This window comes from Phodopus roborovskii, unplaced genomic scaffold (genome assembly GCF_943737965.1).
Source record: "Phodopus roborovskii unplaced genomic scaffold, PHOROB, whole genome shotgun sequence".
Taxonomy (NCBI): Eukaryota; Metazoa; Chordata; class Mammalia; order Rodentia; family Cricetidae; genus Phodopus; species Phodopus roborovskii.
The window spans coordinates 25298958-25311183 of NW_026126480.1; the positions used below are offsets into that span (position 1 = coordinate 25298958).

Consider the following 12226-nt stretch of genomic DNA (forward strand, 5'->3'; position numbering starts at 1 on the left):
CTCTAAAATATAAGTTTGAAATGTAGAATTTTTTTTCCAGCCCCACTAGGCCTATGAATGCTAACTTCCAGGCAGAGTGCATTGACCCTGTTTAAACAGGCCCCTAAGGTTGAAAAGTGCTATCTAATGGCCCATTAAATCACTTGTACCTGTCTGACCTCAGGTCTGTGTCTTTTCTGAGTCTCACTTCTCTTCCTATAAAACGTGGATGATAAGAGCCTCTGACTAGGTCATTGTGAGGAGTGGAAATAGGGGCCACCAAATATGGTAGCTTCCCTTCCACAGTTTCTTTTCACTCAGCTGAGGGAATTTAAAGATCTCTTCAATCCAAACCTGTCCAGCATGCAAGTGTCTATGCTTGCCACTAGGTGGCAGAGATTTTTCATTCATTTTCCCAAAGCCCATATCTGATTGTAGCAACACCCACAGAAACCAGGCATGGGCTTCCCCTGGAGGGCAGGACTTTGTAACCATTGTTCATTCTGCCTGAGGCAAAAGTATGCATAGTATGTCTCAGCCAAGCTCCTCCTGTCTCTGCAGTGCCTGTCTACCATGTTTAGAGGGTCACAGCCTGCCCAACAGTGTCCCAAATCCTGAGCCTACCCTCCAGTCCATGCCTTCCATTTATGCATTGTCTGCCATTTGGGGTGACCTCAGATACTGGTATAATGGTGGCCACTGGCTCCTGCAGCCAGGCTATATTAACTGGCTGATGGAGAGGTGGACATGGCAGGTCCCAGGAACAGTTCCTGGGGTAGCTCTGCCCTGACAACAGATGTGTGTCCAGCCCGGCCTTATGCAGACAGGGATCAGGAGCTCCTGGTCTCTTACCTGCTCTGCGGCTTTAAGAACAGAAAAGTTGAACAGGTTATCCTGAGAAAAGTTGCTCCAGATACCGTCACGCCAAAGCATTAAGATCAACCTGTGTGACCACTCATGCTCGCTGCAGAAACCCTTCATCCTAGCTTCCACACCAATCACACAGGTCTTTCATTTCCTACTATGTTCCCTCAAATCCACTTTAATCCCTGGCCCCACCCCACCTTTTATTTTACAAGTACACTATACTTTAAACACTGGGTGCGGGTAGAGATAGAAAGCTGGAATTTCAAAAACAAGCTCACAGAACATGCCAGGACTCCGGGTATGTGAGACTCTTGCTAACCCCATTCCAACAGAGTTAAACAATAAGAACTGCAATATAGATGTATCTCAAAATGCAGGGGTAAGTTAGAAACAGTTCCCCATGTGGACCAAAGCAGTCTAATAGCCTTCCTGCCACTGCCCCTATGTGCTCTGTCCAGTGACAATGAGGTCAGCACAGTCTTAACTACACAACATCGGCTCAGCACCAAGGACAACAGTGTCACTCCCTTTAGTTCTGGGGCCACAGCTATTTGTTTCCAGTAAGACACAGCATTTAAATAAATAGAGCTGACACCTGCTCTTTCCTAGGAAGAAGGGGCATTTATTTATTTTAGTTAAAACCCAGAAGGCGCCCCTCCTGGTCTCTGAATGAGGTTCTTCCTTACACTTTCTTCACCAGCCACTTGCCCTCACCACATGGGTCAGACATACATGACACTATGCCCACCTCTGACAACAGGCTGCAGCTCTTCTCCCAAAAGCAGTACAGCTTCCAGAGCCACAGATGGTCAGGGTCAGCCTGTGCTCCCTGACAGGATAAGTGTCTGTAGTGCCTAGGCTCCTCCCTGGACTCTTCCAGGCATCTGGGGTTCACAGCTGGATCTCAATGTCCTCAAGAGTCTATAGGGAGGGTCTCCTCAGAAGCAGAGGAGCCCGCAGTAGTGTAAGAGTCGATCAGTTACTGACACCACTGGCTGGCCATCTCTATCCTCTTGGTAGGCAGAGGCTCAGACCACACTTTAAACTCTGGCCATGCCACTAATTTGTGTGTCCTAGGCAGGCTGCTTCCCTTATCCAAGCCAATTTTTCTGGTCTGTAAATTAGAGCTATCACTCCTCCTTGAAGGTCTGTTAAGGATATTCTCATAGAGGTAGAGAATTAGCTGAGCAGGTAGTGGGGAACTGACACACACACACACACACACACACACACACACACACACAATCATGTTGATTAGCAGCACCTCAACATCATGACTGACCTCCTGCTATCCCCCTTCTGAGTCTTTGCCCAGTGCTCTGCCTGGGCCAGGTTGGTCTTCCGAATCTGGCTGTGTTTCTCTGTGTTGGCCCTGGGAGGAACAGTCCGCTGGTACGTCCCATTTTGTTCTCCTGGGCCATAAGAGACAGGTGGCACACCGTTCTTCTCAGCCCGCTGTGGCTGTGCTTGCTGGCCTCGGGGCCCACCAGGTAGATCCACAAACAAGGCATCCTCCTCAGCTGGCGAGTATGGAGACCTGGCCTTGCTCCTGTCCCGCCTGCCTTCCAGTGGGTCCCTTTGAGAACGGTAGCGTTCCTCCTCTGGCTCCCTCCTTTCAAAGCCAAAGGAGTCTTCGTAGCCTCGATGAGGACAATCTCTGGAGTGCCCAGGTCCCATATGGCCACATTCTTGACAGGCCTCGGTGTGGTTGGCCTGTGGCATGGCCTGCCGCTCCACCTTATCCATGTCCCTGTAACGGCAGGAGCACATTCAGCCCACACTACCGCCACAACTCCCCAGTAGCATTTTATACTCATCTCTGGAACGCCCCTGCCCTCTCCTCCTCCCCCCTCCCGCCATGCTCATCTCTAGAACACCCCTTTCCCTGAACCCCTGCCCCACCGCCCCATGCCCAGGCCTTTGTACTGCTGTGGGAACCTGGCTTAAATACCACCTCCTCCAGAAAGCCACCCTGACACACTCCCTCAGGGTAGAAGGACTGACACTATTATTACACCGAAGCTGCCACTCCAGGGCCACCACTTTATCGTCCGCCTCCTTCTGCCTTTCCACCTTCATCCCCCCTGCCATATACACACAAACTTGACAAGTGTGAGGAGAGGAACTGGGTGGCAACTAAAGGTGTGGACTAGATGAGGGGCTCTGTGACATTGGGCAGGGCTCTTCTACCAAGGCTTGCCCACACTGAAAGCCTCCAAGGGCTCACTGGAGTCAGACGGACTCACTCCAGCACAGATGGAAACATGAGCAGGATCTCAGATGGGGCATCAGTCCCCACTCTCCAGATACATGGCTCAGCCATGACTATCTACCTCCACTTTGACCTGGGAGCACACAGCAGAACACTGGTGTGATCAGAGCCCTGCAACTACCCAGAACCTCAGCTTTCTGGGGTGAGTGTAGATTCAAGCTAGTCTAGGGGGTCAGGAAAAATGCAATTCCCAGCAGAGGGGCTGCTTCTTGTGTACAGGTCTAACTGTGGGCATGCAGATCCAAGCAAAGCTGTCGTGCTCACCACTGTCAGTGTTCAAATGCCTTCTCCATAGGCACCCCAAGTTATGTGGAAATAAAGTTGCTCTGTACTTCTCTATAATTTTTTATTTTGTTCTTCCAAGACAGGGTTTCTCTGTGTAGCCCTGCTCTGTAGACCAGGCTCACCTTGAACGCAGAGATCCACCCACCTCCACCTCCCAAGTGCTGGGACTAAAGACATGCCCCACCACTTCCTGGCTTCTCTATTGATGGGGGATTTCCTTCTGTATGCTGTGAATATATGTTTCTCTAACTGGTTGATGAATAAATGCTGATTGGCCAGTAGCCAGGCAGGAAGTATAGGCAGGACTACCAGACCAGGAGAATTCTGGGAAGTGAATCTCTGTAGAGACGCCATATATACCAGGAAGATAGGACACCTGGGCAAGACCACGTGGAAATATAGATTGATAGAAATGGTCTAATAATTAAGACAGAGGTAGCCAGTAAGAAACCTGAGCCATCAGCCAAACAGATTATAATTAATATAAGCTTCAGTGTATTCATTTGGGTCTAAATAGCTGTGGGGCCAGCTGGAACCGAAACCTCTGTCTTCACTCTACAATTTTTTATTGTTTGTTTACCTATTTTTTGTGTGTCTGTGTATGCCTATGTGTCATGAGGCATGTGTGGAGGTGAGGGGACAACTTGCAATAGTAGGATCTCTCCTTTTACCATGTAGCTCCAGGGAACAGAATTCAGGTTGTCAGCCTTGGTGGCAAGTATGTCATCTGCTGAATCACCTTGCCGGCCCTAGGCCTCCTTTACACCACCTCCCCTGGTTCATACCTTATTTTGTTCATATCTGAGAGACATCTTACCTCCCCAACATCTATTTCTGCCCATTGCCTATCGGACAACATTTGCCTTCACTTTGTGTCCACATGTTTTGGGTGCTGCTGACTTTAGTCTATGATTTGGATTAACACCAGAATTTCCTGGAAGATAAACCTCTAGGGAGTGGCTGAAAGAGCAGTGTCTGCCCGCTGCCTGACACTCTTCTCACCCCTAAGACTTTGGGGTTACAAAACTCCTTACCCTCGTGGCTTCCAGGACTTAAAGAGATACCTTTATGCTCAAAATGTTCAGTCTGTGGCTCGGGTGGGAAAGCAGTTTCCTGCACCCTGACCTCAACATTTAACAACTTACTATCTCAGGGCCTTTAAACCTCCACCCCCAAAAACATGTTTTTCATAGTCTCTCTATAATCCCAACAATTTGTCACATGACTTCTCAAATCCAAAGACCTGTCACGAAAGAAATCTGCACTGCTCAGTTTAGCACAAGCATTCCCTCATGCCTGATGACCATGTCATTTGCAGGGCTGGCCACCAGAGCACAGGTGTCTACAGCTGATGGCATAAACCCTTCCCAGATGGGTTGCTGCTTGGAGTCCTGAGCACTGATCCCCAATTTCACAAGAAGGTGGGTACAAAGCGAACCCCCCCACACACACACACACACCCGGCACCATCCATAGCTTTGTACAAAAGACGGCAGAGATGGAGCCTCACAGTACCTGGAAGGCCGGCAGGAAGGTCCTTCACCCTGGTTGGTGCTTAGCATGGAGGAAGGAGCAGTGGAGACAGGAGTCACTTTATTCCTTCCTCTTGGGGTTAAACAGCCAGCGTAGCCCCCAGCCCTTGCCCCAGGGAAAATCTCTCACCTGTCTTCAGCTGGCTCTACTTTACCTGAATTAGCAATAGCAGATCTGACCTGTGCTAAGGACACTCAGCTGCCTTCAGCTGTCTCCCCAGTGAGTCACAAAACACACGTAACAACCCAGCTCTTGCATCAGAGTGGCATGTGACAAAATCCCTGGTGAAGGTGAAAACCCCAGTGTCTCAGCCAGGGCGGTATACATTTTAAAGCTGATGCTATCGATCGTTGCCATACATGCAAGGTCTAACCTGTGCTAGGAATCTGACAAGGCCCATCTCTCATTCCTGCAACAACACTGCCAAGTCAGTTCTGCCATGCTGAGCGGCTGAGGACACCCCCAGCTGGGGTTACTATCTCCAATGGAAGGGAGCGACAGCGACGATGGGAGTGCTGACTGCTCACAAGGCAGAGCGCTGAGCAGAGCACTTCACTGCCTCTCCTGATCACCACCCAAACCTGCAGGCTGGCTGTCAGCTTCCTTACAGCTGATGACAGGGTCACTCAGAGGGATGAGCAGCAGCCTTGTACTGGGTCCTGCACCAGTGATACACACAGGACTCCAACTCCATCAGGTCTGACTCCAAAACCTGTAGACACAGGGCTGAAAATGTGTCTATCAAGTACTTCTGCTGAGGCTTGTCCAGCCATAAATCACCCAGGGTGAACAGTCTGGGATGCCAAAGACATCTTGACATGCCGACAGCTTGAATGTGGGGGCCATTTCTGAGAAGGCTGGCTCCTTACACAGAATCCCAGAGCAGTGTTCACATTATACAATGTCTTTCCAACTTTTTTTTTTTTTAACTTTTCTTTGGGGGGTACTGAGGGAGCAATGTATCACTGTGCAGGTGGGAACAATGTATCACTGTGCAGTTGTGGAGGACAAAGGACAATTTCTCCTTCAACCTCATGGGTCCTGGGGAATTGAACTCAGGTTGTCAGGCTTGGACATGAATGCCTCAACCAGCTGAACCACCTTATCAGCCCCATGCCAAGCCTATCTGAGAAATTTACAGGTAGAAAGTTTCACAGCTGTATAATTCATCAAGTCAGCCAGCCAGCCAGCCAAAAAGCCATGCATTTTAGTGAACACTTACTGTGTACCAAATGGGCTGCTTTCAAGACGACGATGATGAGATATGGATGCATACCACAGTATCTGGCCACCCCATTCCCCTTTAACGTGGGCTTTGGGAACCAAACTCCACTCAGGCTTGCCCAGCAAGTTCTTTTACACACCACATCATCCACTAGTTCCATGTTCCATATATACTTTTCCTCAGTTGTGTGCATCTTACAGCCTTGAGGCCTCCTCTCCACAGCCCTCCCCTAAAGAGGCTTTTCCTGATCACTCAAAAGTGGCTGCTCCCCATCTACCCTTTCCATCACCCTGTCTTACTGCCTCCATGCTCAGATCATAGTGAAAGTCATCTTAGTGACTATGGTATGTCTTCTCCCAAATGCAGGTGCCATCAGACACTACCTTTCCTACCGCTACAGTTGCAGTATCAATCGCCTTCAATGAATATTTGCAGAATAAAAGATGAATGGATGAACAAATGTGCAGGTCTAAGTTCAGGGAGATCCAGGTGGCTGGGACACAGAGAACAGGGAAGGCAAGAGATAAGTTGTAGGGACCAGACACACATGCCATCTTCAAAAGCCCTATCAAGGAAAGAGGTGACTAGAATGTAAGTTCCTTCAGTTCTAAGACAGGATTGGAAGCAAGGCTTGGAAGCTGAGGAGACTTGAGGTGTCCTCTGATAGGCTCTCAGCTGTCAGTTTTTTGAGCTGCTAATGCAAATGGGCCTCCTTGCTCAGTGCCTTAGCCTTCTGGGAAAGACAATGTATTCTTAGACAAGCTGGGAAGATGGACATCAAAATGACCCCAGGGAATCAGACAAGGTTCAGATGTGATGGTGAGAATTTGGAAATGGACACACACACACACACACACACACACACACACACACACACACACACCAAGAGACCAGGGATTGGGACCTCAACCCTCTTCCAACCCACGAAGTGGGGTGGGTATCATGAGGATCTGAAACTTGTGTAGTAAACAAGATAATGGAAATCAGGTGCAGCTGAGGAGGTGCAAAAAGGAATTCCCTGGGACAAGGCTAGAGGAAGAGGGAGAGCTTCAGGGAGCTGGAGCTGAGTTATGCACACTGCTAGGAGATACACCGGCAAAGAAGAGCATGTGATTCTCTTAAACACTCACAGCTGAAACTGGAAGGGTGGAAAAAAAAAAAAAAAAAAAAAAAAAAAAGAGCGGATGGTGTTACTATGCCAGGAGCTACAAAAGCCAGCATGCCTGGCAGGGAGTACTGACTGCATCTCAGGCTACTAGCTAAGTAACTGTGTTTAATCCTTGGGAGGGTCTTAAGAACTGTGAGAAACTGGATGTGAAAAAATACAAGCAATTCTCACACCACGACATCAGGGGAGCTAGAATCTGAACCCACATCTGAAAGACTGCAAAGACTGAGCTTTGGCAGGAGGTATTAGAGACAACAGGAATAGGGGGTGGTCTGGAGAGATGACTCAGAAGTTAGGGGCCCTGGCTGCTTTCCCAGAGGATGTGAGTTCGATGCCCAGCACCCACACTGCAGCTCACAACCATCTATAGCTGAATTTCAGGGAATCTAACACCCTCTTCTAACTCCAGTGGGCACCAGGTACAAACAGATGTACATACAAGCAAAACATCCATACACACAAAATTTAAAAAAAAAAGAAAAAGAAAAAAAAAAAAGACAATGGACAATGCTACAGCAGGAGGCAAGGGGTGCATTGGCCAGCCTGGGTGATGGCTACTGGTGTTCTACCACTCATCCCAACAAGCCATTTACAGGTCCATAGTCTAATGCCCTCAGCCTTCCCATGAAACAAGTCCTTATTTCTGCTTTCAGTCCCTGCGGACCACAGGACTCCACTTTTGTCCTGGAGGGTGAGGCATGTGTTTTGAAGGGCCAGTGGCATCAGCAAGTGCCTTCTCTGGTCACTGTGGATGGTGGAGAGCCTCAGTGTGGCTGAGGGCAGCCTGAGGGTGCATCTCAGTGCTTCTAGGGCAAGACCCTCCTGGCTCTGTTGCCGGGCTTCAAACAGCATGGCCAGAGCCTGGGGGTGCTACAGATCCTTCACCCTCAGATCCAGATGTTCCTGGGACCTCCCCACAGAGCCCAGGACTGAATACAGCCTAGAGCCTGAGAAGATGACAGTCTCTGAACCCCACACCAGCTGCTCTAGAGTAGGTTGTGTCTTGAACTCTTCAGGGACCTGAAACAATAAACCCCCTCCCCACAGAGTCATCTGCAACACAGAATTGATAGATGCCGCCATTCCTAAACAAAGTGCAGAGCAGAAGATCTGGATGAAAACTACGAGACAGGAGACCACTGAAGGGGTGGGAGGCCACAACCACTAACAGGGAAGGAGGGGGTCAGTGAAATCACCAGACGGGAGGACAGGCAAGGTTCTCCCCTGCCAAACAAAACATTGTAACTAACCAAATATCTGAACATCTTATTCTGGAAGCCCAAACAGTTACTGAGTTTCTGTTTGGTTGACCATTTCATCTCCCAGGCTGCTAAGGGGAAAAGGTACCGTGTCTTTATTCTGACTCAGAAGGCAAGAGTTTTTCCAACTCTTGAAAGGGAAGGAACCTTGAGAAAATACGATGGAATTTTAGGAGTTTGTTAGGAGCAAAAAAAAGGTATAATTTTCAGAGAGAATGCTTATGACAAGGATCCCTTTGCGAAACCTGACATCAATTGTAATTCTTTGGGTAGGAATTAATTAATACTGGAAAGTTCTGGGCGTGTGGCACTTTCAGTCATAGCTCTTTTCTATTATAGCCAATAGCATTTTCTGATTGTCTTTACTCACCATCGGGGACATAAGCATTAACATAACCAAATATTGCTGAGTTCAGTGGTTCATGTCTACTTTAGAGACTGAGGCAGGAGGACTACTGTGAGTTCAAAGCAGCCTGGGTTACAAAGTGAGATATACTGTGTTAAAAACAAGCAAACAAACAAACAAAAAATCCAAAATCAAAAAACAACTGATAACCAGAGTCTATACAGTATGCGGGCAAATTCCAAAGACTGATAGGATGACCACCAGTGAAGACGTGTGAGCCAACATTCACAAATGGGACACACCTTGGTACTTAAGAGACAATTTGGTGATTATGTAAAATAAAAAGGGGGTGATTTTTTGACCCAGCAATCTGAAGAGCTCACATGTGAAGAGCTGGTAAGGGGTTTTGATATAGGACTATTTATAAGAACATCATTAAGAAACATGCTTCAGAGCTGACCAAGCCTTTGCACATGTCTGAAGACAAAACAACACAGCCACACAGTGGATGCCACAACCGGTGACAAATTAAACAGTCACCAGGGTTTGGATGAGCTTTTTATCCCAGAAGTTCATGGGTTGGAAGTCTGATCTCAAATGTGATGGGAGTAAGGCACGGGGCTTAGTGCCAGGTCAAGGCAATTAGGTCATTGCAGATGCTGCAGCAAAAGTGACTGATGCTGGTCTCCTTCTTGCAGGAGCTCCCATCATGGTGGCACTTGCCTTTGACACATAACTGGTGTGTGTATGGGTGCTCATGATAGATTCCAAACCATACTGTTTATAGACTTCAGCCTCCAAAACTGTGAATGAGTAAACCTCTTTTCTTTATATATTTTCTTACATAGCAGCAGAATACAGACTGATACAGTGATATGTCTACTGGTATTAAATAATGTGGATGTTTATGCTTTAAATTGACACAGAAGAAGATGGTCTAATGGGTAAGGTGCTTGCTACCAATCCTGACAACCTGAGTTCAATTCCTGTGATGCATGTCATGGAAGGAGAAAACAAATTTCCAAAAGCTGTCCTCTGACCTCCAAAGTGGCTATGGCATAAGTACACACACACACACACACACACACACACACACACACACACACACACACCACAGAGTAAGTAAATAAATAGAATGATTGAAAGAAACCTGCATATACCTGTACACATCTATTCCATAAACAGAAAGTTATTTTAAAGGACATCAATTAATCTAAAACAGGTTACCTTGGGAACATGATTTGGAATATCTCTGTCCCTTCTACCACAAATCTGAGAACATACATATGTCAAATTCCATGGCTTTGCATCCTAAGCAGCCAAGCCATAGGCAGCAGGGCATTAGATGCTTTCTAGAGAAACTTCCATCCTGGCGAGCTATATGTGCTAGCCTTTGCACATTCTCCTAGAAGCACTTGTTCTAGAATGTACTTGAGAGAGACGGCCATGCTGAACCCAGCATGAGCAGGGGAACCGCAGCCCCAGGGAATTTTTCTAGCTACTACCCTGGGAGCCCTTCATCAGGACTGACCTCTTCAGTGATGATCGAGACAGCACCTGTGCAGCCTGGTTCATGGCCCTGACCCAGACGTTCATGTCCTCCAAGGTGTCAGCACTGAAGAAATAGGTCCTCATGCCCGAGTACTCAGCCTGGGAGCCCACTGTGGCGCAGCTGTGGATGAGCGCCCTCATTCCCGTGTGCACAGCCTGTAGCATGAGGACAGACAGGTTAGCAAGCATAAGGGGGTTCTCTGGCTGTGTTCCCGCTAGATGAAGCTCCAGTGTTGGTAGACTTGTCTTCACATCTGAAAAATGTCACAACCTAGAGACTCCTGGGCTTCCACTGGCATGAAAAGTGATGGTGCCTAAAGAAGCAGCTATTGTCTTCTCAGAAGACACAGTGGATCTGGGCAGAGCTGACCAACACCTGACTGGGAATTCCACAGCATCTGTTGCATTTGTCCCCCAAGGCTACACATGCCTCCTGGTGGGGAGTCTAGAAAAATCAGTGACTTGGATGGCTTCCAGCTGGAAACAACATCAAAATCAATTGCCTGAGAAGGTGGAGGTTTGTCTTGCACTTCAAACCTCACCCCATCTACACAGGAAGATGGTATGGAAAAAGGAAAATTTTTGTGAAAGTGTCCACCCTGTGCTCCTGGATATATCCACAATTTTAGTCTCTTTTTAACCCCAGGAGCCTAGAGAGATTGGGACAGAACTGTTCTCCAGATGAGGTAATGAATCTGAAAGGCTTGGTAATTCTCCCATACAACACATCTGTAACAGTTCTTAGAGCACTTACCATCACCAGATACTGCTCATTTTACAACTTCACATGAAAAGGAAACTTTCCTATTTTGCTCACCACTATATCCAGGAATAGTGACCAGCATATGGTACATGCTCACTATTTGTTGAATGAGTGAATGTGAGTGAAGAGTTAGAACCTTAGTCTGTCTCCCAGCCCAGGCTTCTCTGTGTAATGCTCACAGGTCCTATGCAAGAATGTGGGTAATTCTGCAATGTGAATCTAGAACAAACAGCAGGCCCTACCAGTGACCAGTCAGAGAAAACAGCTTTTAGCATTTACTTCTCCCCACACTAGTCATCCAAGTCCCATAGTGTACATTAAGTATGGGCTTACTTCTCTCATTAATATGTCTGAATCTACCCAACCCAATGCCTAGCGAGACTAGGCAGACTTAGCTGCAGCCAAGGTCCCCATGTCAGCAGAAGAAACCTCATCTCCCCACTTAATATATCTTAGGTGACCTTGAAGTCCCCTCTGGTTTAGGAAGCAGGAGCTTTGGCAATAAGAACAAGAAGAGTGCACACCTTACCATGTGCCAGCAGAAATCTTTAGACAGGTTCTTCTGGACCATGAGGCTCAAGATTCTCTGCCCACCACAGAGGGTCACTGGCCCATCAATGCAAACGCAGGGAGGTCTCCAGTGCAGTCTTTCCAAAGAGCAAGTCCCTATACTACAAGCACCCTGAGAGCCAGCCTTGTCCAGCAATTAGCCTAGGGCACACTTCAAGCATGCAGCCACCATAGGAGTCATGCACGGGCACACTGCCTTGCTCTCTAGTTGTTGCTAGCAGGCTTGTGCCTAGCTGATCACCAGTGACCTGAACTCCAAGTGCTCCATGCCTAAGGAGGCATCCAAGGTCCAGCAAGAGGCCCTGGAGATGGTCCCTTCCTCTCAGCTCTGGGATCCTTAGCTAGCACAGCCTCACTAGGCAACTCTGAATGACTGAATAGAAGCCAGGCTACATTGAAAGGAAACTG

General features: G+C 47.9%; 1 protein-coding gene across 13 annotated transcripts in view; it reads right to left on the reverse strand.

Annotated features, from left to right (window-relative positions):
• The window catches only part of Plekha7 (pleckstrin homology domain containing A7), a 181824-nt gene that overhangs the window by 34829 nt on the left and 134769 nt on the right, over nucleotides 1–12226 (reverse strand). For all 13 annotated transcript variants that reach the window (XR_007835017.1, XM_051192747.1, XM_051192753.1 and 10 more), the window contains 2 exons: nucleotides 10466–10641; nucleotides 2129–2596 (listed from right to left, as the gene is read on the reverse strand). Coding sequence is in view for 12 of the 13 variants with exons in the window: in XM_051192747.1 (XP_051048704.1) it covers nucleotides 2129–2596; nucleotides 10466–10641 (644 nt within the window). In the remaining variant the exon portion in view is untranslated. The remainder of the gene's footprint in view (nucleotides 1–2128; nucleotides 2597–10465; nucleotides 10642–12226) is intronic.